Source organism: Myodes glareolus, chromosome 3 (assembly GCF_982192425.1).
Source record: "Myodes glareolus chromosome 3, mMyoGla1.1, whole genome shotgun sequence".
In the NCBI taxonomy this organism is placed as follows: Eukaryota; Metazoa; Chordata; class Mammalia; order Rodentia; family Cricetidae; genus Myodes; species Myodes glareolus.
In genome coordinates, this window is record NC_142028.1 from 36,396,297 (window position 1) to 36,420,724 (window position 24,428).

General features: G+C 49.5%; 2 protein-coding genes across 8 annotated transcripts in view; one reads left to right on the forward strand and one right to left on the reverse strand.

Annotated features, from left to right (window-relative positions):
• Vgll4 (vestigial like family member 4) overlaps positions 1-24,428 on the forward strand; it is a 109,634-nt gene that overhangs the window by 77,098 nt on the left and 8,108 nt on the right. For 4 of the 7 annotated variants that reach the window (XM_087904416.1, XM_087904414.1, XM_087904418.1 and 1 more), the window contains one exon: positions 3,857-4,046. In XM_087904416.1, coding sequence (XP_087760542.1) covers positions 3,857-4,046 — 190 coding nt within the window. Of the gene's footprint in view, positions 1-3,212; positions 3,353-3,856; positions 4,047-19,657; positions 19,807-20,443; positions 20,747-24,428 lie in introns of those variants that run through there. The other 3 variants (XM_087904417.1, XM_085686875.2, XM_085686876.2) reach the window with 3 other exon arrangements.
• Atg7 (autophagy related 7) overlaps positions 23,234-24,428 on the reverse strand; it is a 222,967-nt gene continuing 221,772 nt past the window's right edge. Inside the window, exon 19 of the mRNA XM_085686867.2 lies at positions 23,234-23,731. Coding sequence (XP_085542993.2) covers positions 23,705-23,731 — 27 coding nt within the window. The 3' untranslated portion in view covers positions 23,234-23,704. The remainder of the gene's footprint in view (positions 23,732-24,428) is intronic.

The window sequence follows — 24,428 nt, forward strand, 5'->3', positions numbered from 1 at the left end:
TTAGGAGATGTGTTGTCTTACCCAAATGCTGCCTGTTCGGTCTGCCGGGTCCCTCGTGACCCTGCTTTTTTGTTATTAGCTGAAAGCCGCACAGGTGGTGATTTTTCCCCAGCTCACTGCAGCTCAGCAACCAAGACCTGCTTGCTCAGGGCTGGAACCTACATGGCCACATTGGCCGGGCTTGCTGGGCAGCCTCTGCTGGCTGAGCTCAGCTCCTGGTTCCGAGATCTGGCTCTGAGCATTGCGGGCTATAGTTCTGAGCAGCAATCTGAAAGGTGCTCTCTGTCAAACCAGAGGGCTGGGGGACAAGGGCTTGGTCACTGGGCAGTACAAGTGTGGGCCAGACTTGTGCTGGGGCAGACAGTGTGCCACTTTTATCTCTGCTGGCTTGGGCCTGCTCACCTCTTTGCCCAACAACCCTTCTTTAAAACACACACAAAAAGTGAACAAGAACAGGACAGCCACAGCCAAACTTTAGAAAGGAGGCCAATTTCACTGCGTCTTCTCCCCAGCTGTTCATACCTGTGATGGAGATTCATTATTTAAAAGAAAATAAATACTCCTCAGCTGCCTGGGCCCCTGCCCCACATGGCCCTGGGCCTGTGAGAGGGTTGTGCAATGTCGAAGGGCAGATCTTGTACTAGGGGGTGCTTTCCCTCCCGCTGAGACAGTGACGTCAGCCTGGTCACCATGGCTGTGGTCAGACGGGAGACACGCCAGTGCAGCCGAGTCCGCTGGTGTGGGGAGCTGTGGTTTGATGTTTTGACTTTAGGTTCAAACACGGCGAAGGGCGTGTGGGGGGAAGGGAAGGAGAACAATAAGCTGTGGATCAAGTTGAAGGTTTGTTGTTGAAGGTTAGCCGTGGTAGCACGCTCCCGTGATCTGTGATCCCAGTTGAGGCTTTGACAGGAAAAAGAGGAGTTTGAGGCCAACCTGGGCTACAAGGTGAGGACGCCCCCGTCCCCATCTCAGTGAGAGAGCCAGCAAGCGAATACACACACTGCTATTTTGAAAGTTCTGTGTTTCGTTGACTGGAAGAGGTGATTTGGTAGCCAGGCTGGCCATGTCACTGTCTCCAGAGCAGGGGGTCTTAGAATCAGTCCTTCAGGTGCAGGACTTCAGATGAGGCGGTGCGCTGGTCTCCTCTGTCTGGTGTCCCGCCATGGCTTTGACGTGACTGCTCATGTATGGCATCATGATGTAGCTGTGTCTTTTTCCTCCCCACCCCAGTGCATGTAGTGTTAAGGATGGTGCCAGGGCCCCGTGTGCCTAGGGCAGTGCTTGGCCTCCAGCTCTTTCCTTTCTATTACTTTTTTTCCCTTAAAATAAATATGGTGGGCCAAAATATCCTGGGCCAAAAAAAAATTTTTTTTGTTTGTCTTTAATTGGGGGGCGATATTTAAGGAGTGCGCCTAGCTGCTGTGTGTGGAAGTAGCAGGTGGATAGCATTTGCATGCGTCTGGGGTTTTTCTTCAGTAATAGTGCTAGGGATAGAACTCAGGGTCTCCTATGTCCTAGGCAGGTGCTCTGACTCCAGCCCCTGCTGAAATCATCCTAACCTTCCTCTGCCATATATAAGAGTATAGCAAATGGACTCTAAGATACAAGCATTGGTAAGATACAAGTATTGGACAGCTTCCTTTGTTGGGGGGGGCAGGTGGTCCCAGAGATGAGCAAAAGGGTGTCACTGTCCAGAGATGAGCAAAAGGGTGTCACTGTCCAGATCCGGTCACCATTGAGGATTGTTAGGGAGGTGTTGGCATGACTAGCAGAAGACACGCTTCCTGTCTGCAGCTCACCGAACAAGCCATTCCCTTCACCGCGGGAGGTCATGTGTTATTCATGGGGGACGCACTCCCTCACCTGTAGGAGACTCTGCAGTTCCTTCAGGGCCCTTCGTCCCCACTCCATTTCTGGAAAACCTACAGTTCTCTTTTCTTCTCTGTGCCAGCCTCTGAAGCTCATTCCTGCATGAACTTCTAATGGAGCAAATACATACTCCCTTAAGGCTGCCACAGCCTGGGGGCATGGAGCCCAGCGCTTTCTCTACCAAGCTTGTCTGTGTAGCCACCGAGTGACTGGCATCTCCATGGGTGATTTCCCAAGTGATGGGGGCCTCTGGGTGGCTTCTGTTCTGAGACTGGGCCACCCCATAGCTGCTGTCCTGAATGACTGCTCCTTTTTTGGACCCCTTGGAACTTGTTGCTGTGGTGATTGTTTCCATAGCAGTGCCTGTTGCCCCAGCAGGCAGCTGATGAAATGGCTCCTGAAACTCTGGGGTCCATGCTGAGCCTGCATCCTCCCCTCTCCTTGGCCCTTGCCAGGGGTGTTGGGGAAACACTGGGCACAGAGTATGGACAGTGTGGGTTGGTTTGCAGGGGTTGTGACTTCCTTGGGTTTCGTGGGCTTCTTCGTCTGCTCACCAGAGTCTTAAAGAAGCATCTATGTTCAGTAGAGGAAGAAGCTCAAGAAACGGGGCTGGGGAAGGAAGAAAGCTTGCACCTTCTCAAGGTCCGAGGACCAACGCTGCTTAACCTTGTTTTCTGAAACCAAAAGTTAGCAGCAAAGAAGCTGAGACCCACCCAGATCAGCCAGAGTCTGTGAGGGTGGCCGGTACAAGAGTCCATGTTGAGCTACTCTGTGCAATATGGAAAGTTCCAGTTTGCCCTGTGGCCAGAAGTCTTACAAGAAATCCTGCCGGGGGTGTATTACAGGTCACTGTATATTTGCAAGTTTCTATCTTGCTTTCTAAACTGGCAGAGTTTTTATTTTTCCTGGTGGATACTCCGAAGGCCTTTCCCTCCCTCCCTCCTGTCCCCTAACAAAACCGTGTTTGTCACCTGTGACGCCTGTTTGACGGCCGCACATTAGTGATGATATGAAAGGAAGTGAGTGGTCACAAAGGCGGCTTTTCTTGGGTACCATAGCACCTCAGATGAAGTCGACTTCATGCTAATATGACTCTTAATTGTGACTGGTGGAAATAAGATTGGTCAGGCCCCAGAAGCCAATGTGTACTGCCCAACAGAAGGGTGTCTCTGTGGGAAAGAGTGAGCCTGCCCACTCAAAGTAATTATAGCTCTTGTTATTAATTTTAGAAGATACAAACCCCTTAGTATTTGAACGGCCATGCTTACCCTGATTCACAGCCAGGCACAAATTTATCTCTCAGCTCAAAGCCCCTGACAACAGCCCAGAAAGTCAGACCTAACAAGGCAGATTTGTGTCGGAGCCCTCGTGAGCAGCGATCTGTGAAACACATCTTGAGAGTTGCAGCGTGGGGCTGGTGAGGTGGCTCAGTACTTGAGATCTGCTCTTCCAGAGGACCTGGGTTCTGTTCCCAGCACCCATGGTGAGCAGCTCATAACTGCCCTGTAACTCCACCTCCACGGGCTCCAACAACCTATTCTGGCCTCCGTGGGCATGGTACACCCACAACTTCAAAAAATGTAACAAAAGCAGCAAAATCAGCTTGTCAACAGTGGCGTTATACACTTTCTTAGAGGTATAAGGTCGAATTCCTAAGAGTCAAAGAGCCTTCTGAGTTTAACTTCCCTTTGGGGATTCCTCATGATCATTTTCCCCTCGGCTGTTTATAGCAGCTTTTCAATTTAAACTCTGCCCTAAAGAGCCAGTGCTGGCAGACCTCACTGATGTCAATGTCCCCTGCTTGGCAGTGGCCGCATGCCCAGACCATGTTCTGAGAATGGCAGTCTGCCTGCTGTATTGCCAAAACTTTCCACAGAGAGAAGTTTTGCAAGGGGCCGGGCGGGGGGGGCAGGGAGCTAGGGGACCGTGGAGACCACAATGGGGTGCTTTTCCTGCTGGTAGTAATATCCCCATTCCCTTCGCATAGGTGAAGCTTCTCTCAGGGGAGAACCCAGAATGCAGACCCTCCCGGTGGCTTCTGCCCTCAGCAATCACCGCACAGGTCCACCCCCCATCAGTCCCAGCAAGAGGAAATTCAGCATGGAACCTGGGGACAAGGACCTCGACTGTGAAAACGATCACATCTCCAAGATGAGCCGCATCTTCAGCCCCCACCTGTAAGTTCTGCCCTTTGGGCTCATGCCTTTGGGCTGGGCTGGGTTTCCCTTCACCTTTCTGCCCATACACCATTATGATTTCATGAGTTATTGTTAGAGGACATTGTTTATAAGAGATAAGTGGTGTTCATATGCCAGGAAGGTGTCAGGCTGGCTTTAGTGACTGGTCCAAAGATGAAATCTTATTTCCTTTCAACTCCTACAACCTCCCTCTTGGAAGCCAGCAGCCTACCTTGTGTGGGCATGGTCTGGAAAACCTGGCTTGGTGTACTCTGATGGCCATAGTGCACACTGATAGTGGGTGTCTGTCTTTACACACCCAATAAATGACAGTGACTACCTGTGAAGGCTGTTGCGTGTGTGTGTGTGTGCGTGTGTGCGCGCGCGTGTGTGCGTGCCTGTGTGTCCATGTCCAGTACTGTGCCCTGGGGAGCACTCCTTTGTGCCTGTGGCTGGTCACAGCTGGAGTTAGCCTGGAGCCATGGCAAGAGAGCCCTCTTGGTGTCAGGAGACTAATTCTGATCCTTGATTGGCACAGGCATGCCCTAGTCTCTCTTCTCTGTCCCTTATTTCCTTCCTTCCTTCCTTCCAAAAAAACTTTCTTTTCTTTCTTCTTAAGGTTTTATTTATTTTGCCCGAATGTATGTCGGTGTGAAGGTACCAGATTCATTGGACCTGGAGTTGTAGATGGTTGTAAGCTGCTATGTGGGAATTGGAGATTGAATCTGGGTCCTCTGGAAGAGTAGCCAGTGCTCTTAACTGCTGAGCCATCTCTCCAGCCTATCTCTTAAACCCCATGAAGGGGGGCTTAAGCTGAAGTTCTCTGAATTTGTGCTGTGGTCTGGCTGGCATTGGCTAAGGCAGTGCATACTGTTCTGCATTTTCAGGACTTGGTGAGCCCAACATGTCTGGCCTATGGCAGTTGTGTAGCCAGTCTGTGTCCCCCGGGTGCAAATAAGTAGTTTGTAATCACTGGAACTGCTCCACAGACAGGGCACAGTGGTGCAGGCAGCAGGTGCAGTCGCAGGGTCCCTCCTGTGGACAGTGTTCTGCAGCTGGAGGCAGCCCTGGCCTCTGCTGCCTCAACCCGCGTCTTTACATTCCATGCATGCCAATCTGCCTGGTCTGTTGTATTCAGTCATGAGACACTGACAGAGGTATTTATCTTCAAATAAATCACTGTAGTGTTAGTCAGAGGCTGAGCCTGCAGTCTGGAGCCTGGAATTTGCTACACTCAGGAATCCAGTAGCAGAGGCTTGTGCAAAACAGCGCCCTCTCTCACTGTATGGGAGGGGCTCAGATGACTGCTTGTTGTTGAGACGTCTGGCGTCCATTCTTTTATTACTAGAGTCTCTCATTCTCTTCCATCCAACTTTGCTAAACCCAAATAAAAGACTTTCGACTCTTTGTTTTCTTTCTTAAAGGGAGGGGAGGGGGAAGAGGCAGCCTCGTGATGGTGCAGGTTGCTTTAGTTGCAGCATGCTTTAGTTGCAGCATGCTTTAGTTGAAGTCCTTATTCTGTGACTGGTAAACTGAGGTGTGGACCTGGTTCTTGGGGACCCAGTGTCTTTACTGTAAGGTGGCAACAATTAGTTTAACAGATAGAGACCCTCAGAGTTAAAGCAGGTAAAGACTCCTTGGTGGAAGCTATGGCTTTTTATCGTCAATGACCTCGATGTTCAGATGCCAGTTCTGCCAACAGTGGAGAGTGAGAGTGTGTGGTGTTGAGTGTTAGAGAGTGTGTGTGTCTTTGGGTGCCCTGGCACACCTTTACATCCCATGGGGCAGTGATTATGCCTTCTTGTTAGATTATGCACTTAGTTCAGTAAGCCTGGTGGGGTCAGTGCTCTGCCTCGTTTGTGTCCTTGAGGATGGATCTTAGGTGGCCCACACCAGCCTTGAACTCACTAGGTAGCTCTGGCTGTCCTTGAACTCTTGCTCGTCCTGCCTCTGCCTCCCTAACACAGGGATTATAGCCAAGCACCACCACACCTGGCTGTAGTTGACAACGTGAGAGTGTTAAAACAGCTGTGGAACTCGGTGATTGAAAACAAGAGCTTGAAATACTGGCCTGTTCTGACACTCTGAGTAGCTTTGAGCCTGCGCAGTGGTACTGTGAGGGCTAAGAGTGCTGCTCCGTGCGTGGCAGACCCTGCCTGGGTATACACGGTCCTCTGCTCAGCGCCCAGCACTGCCAAAACAAGAAAATAGTCATCAGGTTAGGTGCACAGCTCCCGATTAGCATCATTACGCAAAGTTAGAAGAAAATAGAAACTGCACCCTCATTCTGCCAGACTCTCTGGGCTCCCATAGCTAGGTGATTTTCCCCCCTTTTAAAAAATCGTATTAAAGTACATATATCATGAATTCTCTGTGTACCACTCATGCATGCATATGGGTGGGTGCAGGTGCACATACATGTAGGTGTGTATGGAGGTCAGAGACTGATAAAGGGTGTTTTTCTCAATTTTGCTTACTCTTATTGTTGGTACTTAGGAAGTATTTTGATTGATTTATGAGATGTGTCTTTGAGCTGTGGCATGTTCTTGGCTTTTGTGTCTAAGAGGACAGTAGGAGCTCTTGGCTGAGTCAGGAATGGTCCTCCTGTATTTATATCTTGGAAGAGACTGTAAAGTGTGCGTGTTCTAGCTTTCTAGAATTTGCTAATGGTGTACAAGTAAAGTGTGTCATGTTTGCTCCATGTGAAGGAAATTGCTGCACTTCTGGGGAGAGCATGCCTGTAAAGCAAAGTTTGAGCCACCAGCAGAGACTCCATGGTGCTGCTGTCTAGTAGAGGTGGAGCCCACGAGTGGTTCTGAGGCAGGGTGGGAGCTACAGGGAGAAAAGGCCTCCTCCCCTACTGAGTCCTCCAGCGTGTGATCCTGTCTCACCTGAGTCAATTGAATCCAGTTAAATTTCTTGCCAGAGTGATGACCCCAGGAAGATGCCTACACAGAGAGTATGGGTGTTGGCATGGGAGGAGTTGGGTGGGGTGGGGTGGCTTCTGGGGAACGGTCGGCGTGTGACGTTGGTATAGCCGTCTTATGGGGAAGTGTCCACTTTTCTTTTCCTTATTATTCACACTGCCCCATAAGCTCCCTTTCAGCTTTGTAACTATCCCTCAGCCCCTCCTCTGCCTTCTGACCCTGCTTCAGGCCTCCACTGCTGTTGAACACTCTCCTTAGCTCCTATTTCTAGACTCCTCGCCCATTGCCCTGGCTTCGTGGCTACCTATGCTGGAAGCCCCTGTTCCTATTGACCTGGTCAGAAGCCCAGTGCTGGGTACTAGGTGTCACATGATGATTTATGCTTACTACAGTGTCTCTTGAGTCCTCTGATACAGTGGGCACTAACCACAACCTGTGATATAAACTTAGAAACAAGGAACAAAATTTGGGGGCTGGGAGCATGTGACTTAGTGGCAGAGCATTTGAAGCATTTGTTACAGTCCCCAGCACCACAAAGTTAAAAGTTAAATTAAGAAAAATCGAGAGTTCCATGTTCTCAGTTGCCCAAGCTACATTTTAAGTTCAGGAGCCACTGTGACCTGCAGCGTTTATTGTGGGCAGCCAGTCCTAGAGTGGGACTGTCTGCTCAGGGGCCCTGCCTAGCACTGTTTTCTAGACACTTCCCACGGGAAAGCCCTGAGCTCCTGTCCAGTTCTGCTGTTCTGGTCCCACCCTGCGGAGTTCTTCCTTCCATCCCATCCCCACTCCTCATCCAGCCTTCTCCCCAGGTCAGAACCCTGCACTGCCAGCTCACTCCTCCAGGCCAGCCTCCAGTGTGTGCTTCCAGATTGCTCTGCCCTCAGGTGCCACTCTGAGAAACCCTAAAAGAGGTTTGGTGTGGTTGCTGGTCTCTCTTCATGTTCTTGTGACTTCAGACACTGTTGCCTCTTCCTGATGAGCATGCTTTCAATTATTTGTTGCTGTTTGCATTGAGTTCTAGATTTTTCCCCTTAGCTTTGTTGATTTTATTTATCTATGTTTGTTTGTTCGTTTTTGTTTTTTGAGACAGTGTTTCTCTGTGCGCCTAGCTCTGGCTGTCCTGGAACTCGCTTTGTTTTTCAAAGAGCAGACATTGGGATATTATGACCAAAGTTGGGATTAACCCCACCATGTGTGACACACAAGGCATTCTATATTATGACATATATTTATCTTGCCTGTGGAATGGTCCACAGCCACAGGGATGTATGCCAGTCACACTTGACCACTCTGATGACTGGCACATGGCACACACTGAGTGACTTCTGTGTTGGGTTGTATGACACCTCTACCCAGGGTGTTCTCCAGTTGGAGTAGGATCCCCCTTTTGATCAATGGCGTGAATATGAAGCAGCCAGCTGTGCATGCCAGAGACCCAGGTAAATAGTGTACACTGAGAGGACGGGTTGACCTTGCCAGCCCTGCTTCCTGCCTGTTGCTGCTCTTGTGAGTCCCTTGCTGTCGCTGTGAGCTGCTGGCCTGCTGTGCAGCAGGCCCCCTGGTGTTCTTGCGGCCAAGTGTGCTTGCGGTTTTTCTCCGCTCTGACGTAGGCAGTTCTGGTGGAATACTCTATAGCCTGGCTGCCTTCTCTTTTTCTATCAGCTTCTCCTAGGGATCCACTGGGAGTTGACTCTTCTCTTTGTGGGGGAAAATGGGACAAACGAATCCCAAACTGGGACTCCCTTGGTCTTTCAGAAGGTTGGGGAAAATGTTTGAAACCAAGAATCCGGCATCTGAGGGGAGAAGTTGATCACTGGCTCTGATGGGGTCACTTGGGCATAGGAGCTGGTGGCACCTTCTGCTTTGCACAGCCCATAGTTCTTATTGTCCCATGTAGGCTTCCTGTGCACCCTGCTGTATCCCTGGAAGTGGCCCTGCTTCTTGTTTCCTGAGTCCCCTAGGCCTCAATGTGTGCTACCAACAGGCTTTTATTTTACAAACTTTCAAAAGCCATAGAAACTTCAACTCAGAGGAGACTGAGCTGTGGGTTGGTGTTGCCTCCTTAACTTTGCTGGGACTATGAGGGAAGCAGCAGAGCCATCAAGGGGCAGCTGGTGTGCTGAGGTACACTGTAGAGGGCATGGACCTCTGTCATTCAGCATGATGGCCACTGCTAGAAAAAGCCTCTCTGTGGCAGTAGCCATGAGTGCCTACTATGTGCACCCAGGTGATGTTTCATGGGCATGAATCTTATTATTCTGGGATGTTGGTATTCCTGCTATCCCACTTTTCAGACATCAGCATGGGGCTGGCTTTCCCACACAGCCCCTAGAGGCAGCCTTACAGTAGCATCTGTGGCTCGTGTTTGAGTCTCCCTCGTGCTTTTGGACAGTCTGAAGTTTCCATCCAATCAAAACGTAATTGTGGATACTGTGAGGTTGAGGGCTGACAACTGTTCATTTAGCTTGTGTAGAAGGGGCGTGTGGTACTGAGGGGCTGGAGAAGTGAGCAGTGCTCAGGGATGGCTCTGCAGGGACAGTGGAGAGCGGCTGTCCAGCTAGCTGCTTGCAGGACAGGAGAGAACCGTGTAAGGACAGACAGGGAACAAGAGGTTCTCCTCTTTTTCTCCATTTTTTGAGGCAGAGTCTGTCATGAACCTGAAGCTCCCCAGCTGGCTACCCTGGCTGACTTTCTGCCTCTGCTTCCCCAGCACTGGGGCTGTAGACACAGATTGCTATTCCCAGCTTTTTTTATGTGGGTGCTGGGCCCAAACTCTGGCCTTTGTGCTTGAGCACTAAGCAAAGGCCCACCAAACCATCTCCCTGTCCTGTTTTTTTTTTTTTGTTGTTGTTTTTTTTTTTTTAGAAAACAAAAATCAGTTTGCAATGCTGAGACCGGGGCCCAGAGTCTTATGCGTGCCAGACCGGAGCTGCACCCCCAGTCCCAGACAGTTTTCTGTAGCCTAGGAAAGCACATTTTTAGTAATTTAAATTCTTACACAAGCCAGTAGTACCTTTTGCTTCAAAGATTTAAAGGGAAATATCTTAGAATCTGTCTTAACATGCTGGTGGGTGATGTAGCGCAGTTGTAGGGTGCTTGAGTAGCATGCGGGAAGCCCTGGATTCTCTCCCACACCTCATAAAACCAGGCGAACTGTATGCCCCTGTTCCTGGAAGTTCAAGGTCATCCTTGACTATACATTCAGTGCCAGCCTGGAATTCCTCAGACCCTATCTCTAGGGTTTCCCTGTGTGGCCCTGGCTGTCCTGAAATTAGTTCTGTGGACCGGGCTGGTCTTGAAGTCACAGAGATCTGCCTGTCTCTGTCTCCTGAGTGCTGGGATTAAAGGTGTGCGCCATCTGCTCTAAGTTTATGAAAAGATTCCTTTATTTCGTGTGTGTGCGTGGAAACAAATACTATTTATAAATAAATAATTACTCTTTTAAAATCGAGAATTGTTGATCAAAGGCTGCTTCGTGGAACCTTTCAAATTACATGTCCTCTCCCTCCATAGCTTCCCCGGGTGTCCACACCATGCTCAGGCTCTGTCCTCAGCTTGATGTCCTCTCACCAACATCCCTGAAGAGATCCTGGGGATTTACAGCCCTGCTCTCAGTTACCCTAAACAGTAACTCAGAAACTAAGATACTGCTAAACTGAGATTTTCTTTGTTTGTTTGTTTAAATCCCCTCCCACTTCCATGTGTTTGACAGAGAAGTATAAACTCAGAGCTGCTTTGTCTGAGATTAACTGTGCCTTTCACATTTTAGTAAGAGCTGGGAACTAGCCTGAACTGTGCTGGACACACAGCTGATTTTTAATGGTGACCTGGGTGATCATAACCACACCCCCTGGGTTCTGTCGACAGCCTTTGCTGATGAAGTGTGGGTACCTTTAAGTAAAGGTCACAGGCCTGACCTGGGCTGTGTGGGTTTCTTGTTTGTCAGGCTGGAGGCATTTTCTCATTTTCACAGTTGAGCTGAAAACAAAGGCCGCCTTATCCTAGCGGAGCTGTTCTAGGAGAGCTGACATCAGCCTTTTCCCAGCAGGCATCTCCTCTGCCTTAAGAGTCTTCCACAGAGAGCTGCTCGGGCAGGTCACCATCTTGCTCCTGGCATTTTTCTGGCTGAATAACACATAACACGTTAAATGAAGAAATGCCAAGGGTGTCAGGAGCCAGAGGACAGAACCAAAGCAATATCATCCAGGCTGTGAGGGGACTGGCCAGCTTTGTGGCTGTGGTCTGTGTCCTGGGGGTTACAGAAGTGGGTCAGAACCTTGGGGGAGAAGGACTTGCCAGGAGCACTAGTGTGTGCAGGGTCACGTTCTAAAGGGACACACTAAAATCATAAAACAGGAGTGTGTTTAGATTGATGGGTTAAGTCAAAGACATTTATTCAAAATTAGAGGGAACATAGCAGCGCTGGGCTTTGGTTTCCCTCCCCGAGCCTGAGGCGCTCAGCTGGGGACGCAGATTGCAGCTGATGGAGCATAGACGGTTAATCTGGGCATCGCTTGGTTCGCGCTCTTCTTACTACAGCACAAAGCTGGCCTGTCCTGGAATAGAGTGCTGTTCTCTTTGGTCTCTGCAAGATCCAACTGAGGGAAGAGGAAAGATAAAGACACTGCTGAGGGGTGGGGCTGGGTCCACAGGGCAGGAGGAGGCTGGTGGAGCTCTGGTGTTTACACTTGAGCGGGCATAGTGCTTGGCTCCTGCTTTGCTGTTGTTGGGCGGAAACACTTTGTTCTCACATCCCGTCACATTGTCTCCCGAGCAGACTCAGCTTCAAGTTGCCTTACTGTGCTGGGGTCTGGCGGGAGGGAGGTAGGCACCTGTCCAAAGGAGGGTCCGAATTTTGGATCCTAGCGTGCTGGCTGGCACAAGCAGTGTAGGGTGCAGATACTGCATGGGCTTCTTCTTGCCTCCCTTGAAGAGACCCAGGAGATGGCATTAGGCTGCCGGGCACAGTGGTGCACACCTGTGATCCTAGAATGTGGGAAGCTGAAGCAGGGAAGGGGGGACTGGAGAGTTCATGGTTAACCTAGGCTACATAGCAACAGTTGTCTCCAATCCTAGAAGGGAGGGTGGGAAACTAAGGAACCCCTGCAGAGACAGTTTCAGAACTGGGTGTAGTCAGTCTGCTCTCATTGGGTCAGCAAGTGCAGGGGTTCAGCCCTTGTTGAGGTTGTCTGTTGTCAGAGCTGCTGAACACACAGAGATATGTCTATGTAACTTGTCAGATTCTGGGTCAAGCACAGTGTTTGGCCCAGAGTTTCTCCAAGGGAAACAGTGCTGGGGAGGGGGATCTGTTGTTGTCTGGATTGTGTTCCTTCAACATCTTTGTCGAAGCCCTGTCCTCCAGTGTGATGGTCTTTGGAACTGATGTGGTTAGATGAGGCCAGGAGGGTAAGCCTTGTTCAGGTGGATTAGTACCCTAGGAAGAAGGAACCACAGCACCGTTCCCTCTTTCTGTATGAGGACTCAGAAGAGGACTGCAAAGCTGCCATGCTGTGCCGCACACTGGTCTTAGGTCTCCAGGGACAGCAAGTGACGAACAACTGTCATTTAACATCTGTTGTTTAGATCAGTGTTGATCCACCATGGTGCATAACTTCTCTCAGAGACAGTGGCCGACAAGACGAGTATTTGCTTTTAGAATTCTGCTGTAAACTGTCAGACCCGTAAAGCTGAACTATTAGGATGAAGTGGCCGAGCAATTCCCTGATACAGGAACGCTGAGGGCCTTCTTCAACACTGGGGACTGTCAGGGCTGGGGGCTGAGCAGCTAAAGAAGCTAAGCCAGGTTTCCCCATGCTCTGCTCACAAGTTCAGTGAGTTCAGTGGCATTACCCTTCTTACTAGGGACTTACTGGTAGCAGATTGGGGGGACACACAACACCATGCAGTGTATGACCTCCTCTTTTGATCGACCCTTCTATGAGCCCTCTTTTGCTTCCTTTAGTCCCCTTCCTACTTTGGGGCCACTCATCCCAGGATCTTTCCACTGTCTCTGGTTTTGTTTGGAGACAAGATCTCACTATTAAACGTAGCTCTGACTGCCTCACTATGAAGATCCAGGCTGGCTTTGATCCTCCTACTTCTGCCTCCCAAGTGGTAGGATTAAGGGTATGTGCCACCATGCCTGGCTACCCAGGATCTTTCAGAGATCCCATTGCTTTAACAAAAATACCCAAAGATGTTTAATTTGCAATAAAAAGAAGTTTGTGTAGCTTACTGCTCCAGAGGCGGAAGCCAAGAGTTTTGGCTGCTTCTAGTGAGGGCTTTGTGCTGTGTCGGGGTGGAAACAGAGGGGAAACAGAGGACGGTGGCTTTTGAGAACTAGTCCATTTCCCTGAGAACTAACACAGACTCTGGAGAAGGCTGTTACTCCCCTTCAGGGCACTCCCTCCCCATATCGCCATACCACAATCCAGTTTCAGCAGGAGCTGGCGCACACAGTCTCCACACCACACTTGTTGCTGTCTCTGTGCTTCCAGGCTGTCCTTCTTGTTGCATTGACCCTTAAGTGAGGTTGTGCAGGCCGTGGTTTAGCACTGCCAGTCCACCTAGGAGATTGCCATATTGTTATCTATGGTGAGATCGGCCCCCTTGTGCATATACACCCCAGGTAGGAATTCCGCCGCGTCACATTCCTACATGTGCGTGGTTGATAAAGAGCTTTCTTCTGTCTCAGAGTCATCTCCTGCCTCCTGCCCCTGTCTCCACATTGAACGTATGTTCTGTTGACATGGTCTGCTGACTCTTTTTTTCATGGAGACCCCGCCAAGGTCATATTGTAGACCCCCTTTTCACACAGACCTGCTTTTTAGATCACGTTTCTGAAGTATTTGTCTTTGTGGCTCCTGGTCAGCTATGGGAGATCACTGAGTTCCCTGGCTACAGCCTGCCCTAGGGCTCAGGGCCTCACCTGAGCCTGCAGGCTCCTGAGCCATTCAGAAACTTCTTTATAGGATATTGTTGCTGTCACTGTGTGCCTCTCTTTGTCCCGTCTAGGACGGCAGAGCTGGACTCCCTCTGTAGTCAAAAGCTCTGTATCTAGTGCAATGCCAGGTACTCCTAGAATATGAAAAGAACAAGAGCCCTTGAAGCTCTCTTCCTTTTGATGAAGATGAATTTTACAAACTGGGCTTTCATGGCTCAAGCCTGTAATCCCACCACTCCAGAGGCCGAGGCAAGCAGATCTTTGTGGGTTCAAGGCCAGCCAGGACTTCGTAGTAAAACCCTATCTCAAAAAAAAAAAAATTTTTTTTTAGATGTGTAATGTCTTAGGTAGCATTGCCCATGGTGCCTCCTTGTGTTCTGCAGCCATGGGTTCATTTCCAGGCTGTGACAGAGTCTACTATTGCTGCCCTGTGCCCCGCCCCGTACCCCATCTTCCAGAACAGCAACCCCAGGAACCCCTTGAACCTGTGGAGGTACCTCATTCAGCCTGCATCCTGGACCTGCCAGTCTTATCTTGGTGTCAGCTCTGAGGAGTGAACTGTGGGAATAAAATGCCCTCTTTTCCACCCTCCTATTTCCATTTCATTTCTTCCTGCAGCTGGCACCAGTCCCGGTAGAACAGGATGTGAGGTGTGCAGAAACGAGACATTGACTATGGTGGGGTGAGCATCAGTATCACTGCAGGGAGGAGGCTGGAAATGTCTCTGAGTGGTACAGGGACAGATGTGAAGCCAGGCACTTGAGAAACCAAGGCAGGGGAATTGCTGGGGTGACCCAGGAGTTCCAGAGCAGCAACACAGTCAGACTCCATCTCAGATAAAAAGAAAAGAAGAAAAAGTACAGGTATATGTGACCGAAGAGATGACTCTTCCAGAGAACCAAGGTTCACTTCTAAAAATCCACATAGTGGGATCTGATACTCCCTTCAGGGCTTCTGTGGGTATCATGCACACAGTGATTCATATACATACATACATACATACATACATACATACGTACATGCAAACGCTCAAATACATTATTATTTTTTTTTTTAAATTTTGAGGTAAGGTTTCTCTGTGTAACCAGTCTGGTTATTCCTGAACTTGCTCTGTAGACCAGGCTGACCTCGAACTCACAGAGATCCGCTTGTCTCTGCCTCCCTGGTGCTGAGCGTATAAAGGTGTGTGTCATCACTGTCCACTATTTTTTTTTAAACCTTTAAAAAAAAGGAGTAAACACTCTTATCTTGGTAAAACAAGCAGGTCTGCACCACATGTCCTTCACATTTGCCAACAACCCTTCCATCCAGGGCTCTACTTTCCAGAAGATTCACTCTGTTTAGTTGCTTCTGAGTGACAGCCCAGGACCCGTGTCAGTCACAGCTTACCTCCTGCTTTGGGGCCTATTTGGTTATTTCTAGGAAAGCTGTGAATAGGGCCGATGATAACAGGACCCCCTCCAAGCCACCAGGAGCTGCCCCTCCACCAGGCTGCACCTTGGGGAAAGGATTCAGAGGCAAGCAAGCTAAGCTCTGTTGACAGGTCTTTTTCCAGAACCCGTGTGTTGGACACCGCTGGGTTTGTCCATGGGCTGTGTCTCCTTGACTACAGAATAAAATCCACACGCCTTGGGTGTCCTTCAAGGATGGAAGAGTCTGTTCCAACAAACTCCTTTTCCCAGTAAGCACCTCCCTGGACTTTCATGGAAACACTGTGGTTAAAATTTAAAAGAATTGATGGAGATCTGTGTTGTCTGTCACCTTCAGGGCAGCTAAGCATGGATTGTCTGCCTGTGTGACAAGCAACTCTGACACACGTCAGGCCAAGTACACAGGATGGCTCTGTTTTCCCCTGTGACCTTCATCATTTGGAACCATTGCCCGTGACATCCTAATGCATTCGGTTCCCAATCATGCCCTGACCAGCTCTGGTGCGGTGTCCTTGGGGGCTCCCAGCAGAGAGACACATTCCGTGGCCTCAACTCTAAATCAGGTTGTTCTAAGCTGTCTGCTCAGCACTTACCCTCCCCACCCACTCCCATATCCCCGACAACAACACTACATTCCGGATGGCATTCACCCGTGAGCCACTCAGTGGCTGGCAGTAAGCAGGCCACGGCACCTTTTGGCGGCTCGTGCCTGGTAACTGCCCCACATCCCAGCATCTTTGTTTCCTACTTGTGTAGATGATGATGTGGTCTACCAAAGCCTTCTTCACTGTCAGTGACACCTTCTACAGGTAGTTTGTGTCTCTATATGGTTTACATTGCCTAAAACTCCCAAAGCTTCTTCTGTCCCAGCCTCCCAAGCAGCTGGGACTCTTGGCTTGTTTTCTTTTGGCTCTCTAATGCTTTTTCTTTATTCCTTTGTTTAAATTAATTGGTATTTTTAGGGCAGGATGTAGTTACAAACATATTACTTTAGAGATTTTTATATAGGAGAGTTGTTCTAGAAAGAGTTTGGTGGCAAGTTTTGGTACTAGAGGACCCAGGAATTGTCCTGGAAGGTCAGCACTCATGAACTCTCCTGTCCATGAACACTAAGACGACACTGTATCCCCACTGATGGTGGAGTGCTGTCCTGATCAACCCACTGTAACTAAGCACGTTAGCTCCCTGCTGGAGTCAGTGTAGGGCTGGCTGATCTGGTGCTTTGGTATGCAGGTACCTGGGAAGCTCTCACTACACAGTGCCAGCCCAGGAAGAGAGCAAAATTCTCTGCCCAGAGTATAGTTTCTACTGAATGCACCCTCCCTTCACACCCTGGAGAAGTGGAAGACCCTTTACATAAGACAAATAAAGAGGGGATTTAGGGCTGGTGTGTGGTTGCCATGTAGGGGAGGCTGAGCTCTCAGAGAGGGCGTGAGGGAAAGTCAAAGGGATATTGAAGGAACCATTAGGTTCGGAGGTCACACTGGCCTTGGTGCCAGGGTAAACTCAGCAGGTCACCTCTGCCTTAGGGTGGCTTTCTTTTTCGTAGGTTGACCAATACTCCAGAGGCTACTATTTCCAGCCAACTAGTTAGACAGTTTAACTTCAAAACAAAAATAAAAACCAACAAACAAAAAACTCAGTGCTTTTATTTATTCATGACAAAGCTTTCTTTTCCTTCCTAACCCAACCAAAATAGATTGTTTCCCTGTGGTTGCCAGTTGTTTACTTGTTGATAATTCATTTGAAGCTCAGGTTAACACCAAACACCCCCCCCCCAACCCCCTCTCTCTTTGTCCCTGTCGTGCTGGGGATGGGACCCAGGAGGCCAAGCACAGAGCTACATCCCACAGTTGGATTACGTAGATGTGTGCATGTCTGTACTGGGGAAACATTCGCATGTGCCAGGGATCTTGTTTCCGGCAGCAGCACACTTGGTACGCAACTGAAATGGTTGCTGCTTTTGAGAACAAACTTGCCTCAAATTCACTCTGCTGCCAAGGATGACTTCCGCTCCTTCTGCCTTCATCTCTCCAGTGCTGGGATGACAGGCGCACCACCACACCTGGTTTATCTGCTGATGACTGAACACGGGACTTCATGCTGGGCAAGTGTCCTGTTATGGTCTCAGGACTTTAGGCTTGTTTATCGCTGTTCCTTCATGGGGTTGGCTGTAATCTGCTGCTTGGGGTGGTGAGTGTGCTCCTAAGTGCTGGGAGTGGGCAGGCCAGGGGCATTTCTCCCGGGATTCCCAAGGCCTGCCTCATTTTTCCTTTCTTTAAATAAGATTGGTTAACTCCTTGCATTTCCAAGAAATGCCAGTGTCATTCCGGTTCACTGTATCTGTGAAGGTTCCAAGTCTTGTTCTCATGTTGCTGGTGACCAAAGAACTTGCTAGCAAGTAAAGCTACTGGGGCCGTTCAGGAGATTTGTCAGGACTTTGCAGGCCTCTTTGGCATCCCCATCCTGTTCATGTCTCACATCCCATTTTTCTGAAAGTGGAATTTGTGGGTTGGAGGGTACCAGTTTGGTGTCTGATGACTTGTATGTGCCTATCTGTTCCTGCATTTCCCCAGTAATGACTATTCCTCTCTTACTTAAAATGTGGGACTTTTCATCTTCACACAGAGCCCCGCAGCTCTCCAGGTATACCTGCTGGCCACGTGTATTCTTCTGTGGCTGTGACTGACTGTCACACATCTGGCTTCTGAAGTCTTTCAAATATTTATGGTGTTTGGAAAAGAAAGACCTTTCAGGCTGGGATGATAGAGCTCAGTCTGTGAAGTGACTTGAGGTCTTCCATCCCTGGGAGCACATGGAAAAGCTGGTTGGGGCCCCCACTGTAACCCCAGTGCTAGGGAGGCAGATCCCTGGAGCTCCTCAGCCATCAGCACAGCCTACTTACTAGGTGTGAGTTTCAAGCCAGTAAGAAAGACACTTTTTAAAAAAACCATGTTAGCAGAAAACAAGCCCATGGATTGCCCGAGATGAATGATGCTGGAGGCGACCTCTGTGCCAGGCACCCACCCCCTCCCAACATGGTTTCTTTCTTTGGAAGTGAGTAGGTCGCTCACTGGATCTTGTTCTTTAGCAGAAAAGCCTTCTAAAACTGCTCTAGAAAGGACTGGACTGTGTTGATAATACCCATAACACGTGTAGGACAGGGCAGTGTGACTGCTGAGTACATTAGGAAATGAAGGGACCTCATTTGAGTGGACTTCATCGGTCTGTTTATCTGGGCTCTTTCTGACAGCCTCCTGCATTAGAGGAGTGGGAACTGGAGGGTTTAGCCCTGGGTGGAGAGGTGGGGTCGTCGGGTAGAGCTCAGAGGCTGGACAGGGCTCCTCACTTAGTGGAAGGGGTAGGTCTGTGTCCTGAGGCCTCCCTGGCTGTCTGCCCTTGCTCTTTCCTTCCAGGGCCTTTCCCGCAGAGCTGAGCCAGGAGTGTTACTAGTCTCTTGTTGGGTACTCTTAGTAAACTCTGAAATAAAAAATGAAATTGTTTTTATTTAACCATTTTACCAGATGTTTCTTGGGCCTTGATGGATGCGGCATTTACTAGAAAGTTACACTCTGAGATGCAGTGTTACTGACACAGTTGCTACAGACAGTGACAATTGGTAGGATTGGAAGACAGCCTCCCCCCCATTCTCTCTCTCCCTCTCCCCACCCCCCACCCCCCAGTGTGTTTTCCTCCCACGAGAAATGCTCTTTCATTGGGGTGCTTTCATCTTCTCTGCTACAGGTCTAGCTTATGCAGGCTGTATTGCCGTGTGAAAGCAGCCAGCAGGCCCATGCACGTTGTAAGCAAGCCTCCTTTGGAGCTAAAGGAACCAGATGGGCCCTTGACTCTCCTAGTAACTGAGGCTGCTGGCCCGGGGTGAGGTTCATGAACCTGCAGGTAGGAAGAAATGATGTGGGCACCTGGGCTAGCTGTGTCTGCAGTGCTGGCCTTCAGCCCTTCTAACAGAACAGCCTCTCAAGTTGGCTCTACAAAGAGGGCGAGAGGACCAGAGAACCCACAGAAGCTGAACTGCAGGCCTGTCCCCTCCCTCCTGCCTCGCCCCTTCCTGCCAGCATTTCCTTTGGCCAAGTTGTAGAGTTTGCTAAAAGCCTGGTGTTATGGAAGGTAGGGGAACAAAGAAAGAGGAAGTGGCTTGCTGTAATTCTGACAGCAGATCTGTTTTCTCTGAAAATGGAACTGCAGCGATGCATGCAACGATCTTGGCAGGCGGCACTCTGTAAATAACGCCTCCCAGGAGTTCCCAGCCTCTCCCAGGCCCGCAGGAAGCTTCCCCTGCAGCGCGGGGCAGGCAGCCCCACACCTCACACCCTCCTTCGGGGGACTCTTATTCTGAAGGGGCGCGGGCCTGTCGTGCCTGCCAAGTTTGTGAGGCCCCAGGCTTTCTTGTGGGAGGACGCTGGGCTGTCTTCATGCTCCTTGGCAATGATTAAAGTGAGGTTAGTACCAAAACCCCCTTTCATTTTATTCCCTTATCCTGCCGTTTTCAAAGCAGATGGCAGTGCTGTATTTTCAGCTGTAATTAATTTAAGCTGGGGAAGACAGAGCTGATGGGCGCAGCAGGGACGGTCCTTCGGTCCCTGTCTCCTGGCCGCCTAGCACCTTGTCCCAAGCCGAGTCTGTAGCCACCAGAACCTCCTGCAAGGGCGAGGGGGTTGTCGGGAGAGTGAGGTGTGGAGGGAGCTGGCAGAGTTAAGAAGTCCAGGTTCAGGTGCAACTGTCACGTGACAGGGTCTAGTTAGAGGGGAGCAGCTGCTGGGGGCCCTGTTCCTCCTCCTCAGACCAGATGCCAGGCTCATGCTTCTGCTCTCAAGTTTATTCTTAACAGAAGATAACGATAAATAAAAACACTTGATGAAGCCTGGAGGCTCTGACCTCAGCGGTGGGGCCTTTCCTCTGGACACTCCACTCAGGGTCCCCGCCCCCCACCCCCGGCACTATCCTCAGCTTCTTGGGTCTGATAGAAAATGCTTTTGGGGATCTTGGACAGTAGCTCTACCAAGCGTCCTCTCCCTTCATAGCTACTCTGAGATCTGCCCTCTGCCCAGCTAATCTGTACCAGGCAGAGGGACCAGCAGGTTGGAGTGAGTGCTGCTGTTGCGTGGAATGGTGCAGACGCGCTGAGGATTTGGTCCTGCCACACGCTGATGCTGCCGCTGCCACACAAGTGGTAGTCATTATAGTTAACTTTAGCCACCCTCGGAAGACTTGAAGCAATTGGTCCGGGCTCATAGTGAGAAATGAGAACCGCAGCTATGTGGCTGAGAGGCTCCCAGAAGCTCTCGGCTGATCACGGCCTCAGCTCCACATTGTCTTGTACTCTGGTGGTCTAGGAAGAGGCCATGGTCCCAGCGTCTGTGAGTGTTGCTCTCACAGCAGGTAGGCTGATTTTTTTTTAATTTTTTTTAAAGGTTTATGTATTTTATGTATACTAGTGCTCTAGCTGCATGTACGACTTTATGCCAGAAGAGAGCATCAGATCCCACTCTAGATGGTTGTGAGCACCAGGTGGTTGCTGTGAATTGAACTCAGGACCTCTAGAAGAGCAGTCAGTGGTCAGTGTTCCTAACCGCTGAACCATCTCTCCAGCCCCAGGTAGGCTGTTTTTAAGAAGGCTTTATCAGTTCTGTGCTCCTGGAAACCTTTCTTTGGTTTCTCTGAAGTAGGAAGGGACAGGTGGCTAATGAGAGACACGTTCTAGAGACCCAACCTGATATACAACTGGTGATTTGTCAGGACTTTTGTTTGGTTTTTCAAGACAGGGTTTGTCTGTGTAGCCTAGGCCTTTAACTCAGAGATCCATTTGCCTGTGCCTCTGAGAGCTGGGATTAAAAGCCTGCACCACCACTGCCCAGTTTGCCAGAACTTTCAAGGACAAATCACCCTGCAATCCAACAGCTCCTCTTCTGGGAATTTATACAGAATACCTGGAAATAGGGTGTACTGGTTCCTGTTTGTACACCTAGACTCACGGTGGCTCTGTTCATATAGCCAAGAGCTGGGAACAGCACAGGAACAAGCTCGTCAGTGGTGGTTGGCAAAAAGCATGAGTCTGTGTTGCAGTGGAATATATTCAGCCTTAAAAAGACAGGAAATTCTTACACATACTAGCACATGGCTGAACCATGAGGGTATCGCGCTAAATGAAATAAGCCAGAGTCAAAACAATGACGGTGCATGAGTCAACTTATGCAAGGCCTCTAGTACGGAGAATGAATGGGTGGCTCATCTAGAGGGAATGTGGAACAGCCATACCGCAGGGTGGTCTGACTGGGAGGTTAGTGCTCAGTGGGGACAGTAGAGAACTCATGGAGGTGGGTGGTAGTGATGCATATTATATAGCTGTGTGAATGTACTTCCTGCTACTGAACAGCATCCTTAAACATGAGAGATGGCTCAGAGGTTAAAGGTCCTGACTGCTCTTGCAGAGGACCAGAGTTCAGTTCCCAGCACTTACATACTAGTTAGCAACCACCTGGTGCTCTAGTTTTAAGGGATCCCATACCATCTTGTGACGGAAAACACTCATACACAAAAATAAATTTAAAGAAACATTAAATGATATTGTGTCCCTTACCATATAATACTTTGGTTCAATTGAAGAACACGGATAAGTGTCACAGGGTGAGCAGTGTTGGGACCGTGGCTTGTGCTGAGCTGTCTGTTGTTGGAGCCCATCATCTACAGGTGGAGTCAGAGGACTCCAGGGACAGTGACTTCAGTTGAATGCGTTTGTAAGCGGAACCATGGCCATCTATCTGGCTTTTGGAGATTCTTATAGAGTGGACAGGTGTGGGGCTCAGAATCCTCTCCACAGGTCTAGATCAAATGCCGTATCAGCAATGAGCAGAAAGTTGGGTCCCTGTGTTCAGTTTCTTCCCTCTTCAGAGCTCCAAGGTTTAGACTGAGTAGATTGTAACCAGACATTGCTCTTAGATGGCAGCGACCACCGGGAAAAGCAAAGCACACGGCTCGGGGAGAGACAGTCTAATGGTGATGCATACCTGCAGCCCTACTAATAAGGGAGGTTGAGGCAGGAGAATCTCAAATTGGAGGCCAGCTTGGGATCCATTGCAAGATAATGAATGGCAGCCTGGAAGGGCAGCTCTGTGACCTGGAGAAAGATGAAGTAGGCCTTCAGTGACGCGCTCTGTGTCTATGGGAACTTCTAAGAATGGAGGAGACATAGCTGTCATTAGCCCATCCAGTTGCTAGCATACTGTAGTGTTTCTAAGCACCAGGATAATTCTCAAAAACCATCTTTCCTTAAAGTAATTTAAAGCTTATTTCTACAGTTCTCTCTCTCTATATATATATTTAAAAAAAGAAATCCTCTCCTTTCCATTTTTGGAAAATGTTCAGTGAGGACAGACCAGACCATTGAGCCAATCATGTCCCTAAACATCATGAATCTGTGTGTTCCAGATAGACAGGCCTTTGGGCCCTTTATTGGTCCTGCTATATAGAAACCATGGTAGGTGTCAAAAGATCATTTCTCAGTGTGTATCTCATTGCTGTAGATTCTCAATACCCGAGGTTCATGTAGCTATCTCTGGTAATTTAGTGGCTGATTTTTGTTGTTATTTTTGATTGTGGTTTGTAATTTTCAAGGTCAGTCAGGGTTATAGGTGAGTTGAGAAGAAAGACTTCTTTTCTTTCTGGTTTTTATTTGGTGTCGAATCAATGTATGAAAGACTTCACGAGGTAATTTGGAACCTGTCACCACCAGCTGCAAGGTGCTGGCACCCCTGTGCAGGATGTGGGTGTGCAGCCATGTGGATTACACATGTGTGGGAATGCAGGGTGTCTGCTCCAGAGGCGTCACAGATAGAGCTAATTAAAAAGAATGTTTACATGTGACCCACCTTTCCTTTTAGATTGTTATTTTTATTTTATATGTATGGGTGTTTTGCTTGCATATCTGTATGTGCATTACATGGGTGTAGTGCCCACAGAGGCCAGAAGAGGGCGTCAGAGTACCTGGAGCTGAAGTTACAAGCAGCTGTGAGCTATCATGTGGGTGCTGGAAACTGAGCCCAAGACCTCGCCTTCCTATGGGACACAGGTGCTGAGGACCGCAGACCTGGGGTAATCCGTTCTTGTTTCACCCAGCACACACATCCGGGGCTTCAGTTCAGAGGTTACCACTGTGCCGAAGGAGCCAGCCTTTTCCCAGGTGCTCGGGTCTCAGTGCTCCTCTGCAGTGATGCTCAGTGCCAGGCACTGCTGTGGGACAACCACTCGCAGTGCGGTGTGACGCTGCCGACCGACTGTCTGGTGAGGACCTGGCTCCAGTTAATGTGAAGAGGCTGGTGTTTGTTGCCAAGTTCTGGCAAGTCAGGCAGGGAAAGACTTTTCTGGTAGCTGGAAGAAGAAATAAAGTTCCCTGAGTTTTTCCAAAAGGAAGACGTGGCACAAAGACCCGGCCTCTGCAGTTACCTGTCACTCATTAGGAGGCAGGCTTTGTGCTGAAGCTTTTCTGTACCTACAAGTGTCCAGGACCTGTGCAGCTATCTCTGTGGCTGCCAAGCGCGGCACCCCCACACCTTGTTGAGTAGGATGAAGCTTCTGATGTTTTCATCAACAGTCTGATGTGATTTTTCCAGTGATTGTTCTTTCCCCTTGTAAAGGTGTGGGGGGAAATCAAGGAGGGAACCTTTACACGATTTAGCGGACAGCTTTGAAAAGACCCCATGACAGCATAGAGTGTGGCGACCGGCGATGGCGTTTGCAGCCCTTTCCTCTCTGGTGGCTTTGTGATCGAAGGTTACTCTCCCGGAGTTTCTCCAGCAGCCCTGACCCAGGTGCTGCCCTGTCCGCCCAGCCTCACGAGCTCCTCTGATGCTGATTGCTCCTAAAAATGGGGCTGTTCTTTGAAAGTCAGTTCATTCATAAAACTGTACCTGGTGCTGTGCAAGACACCAGCTGGCCCTGTTCTGTTTGATCACTCCTGGTGCTGGAGGGACCGCGTCTTCTCTCCTGGTTAGCTGCGGCCTTCCTGCAGGGGCATTGGGAACTCCCTTTCCTAACCCTAGAAAGGCTTGTCCCGGAAAGCTGGGCG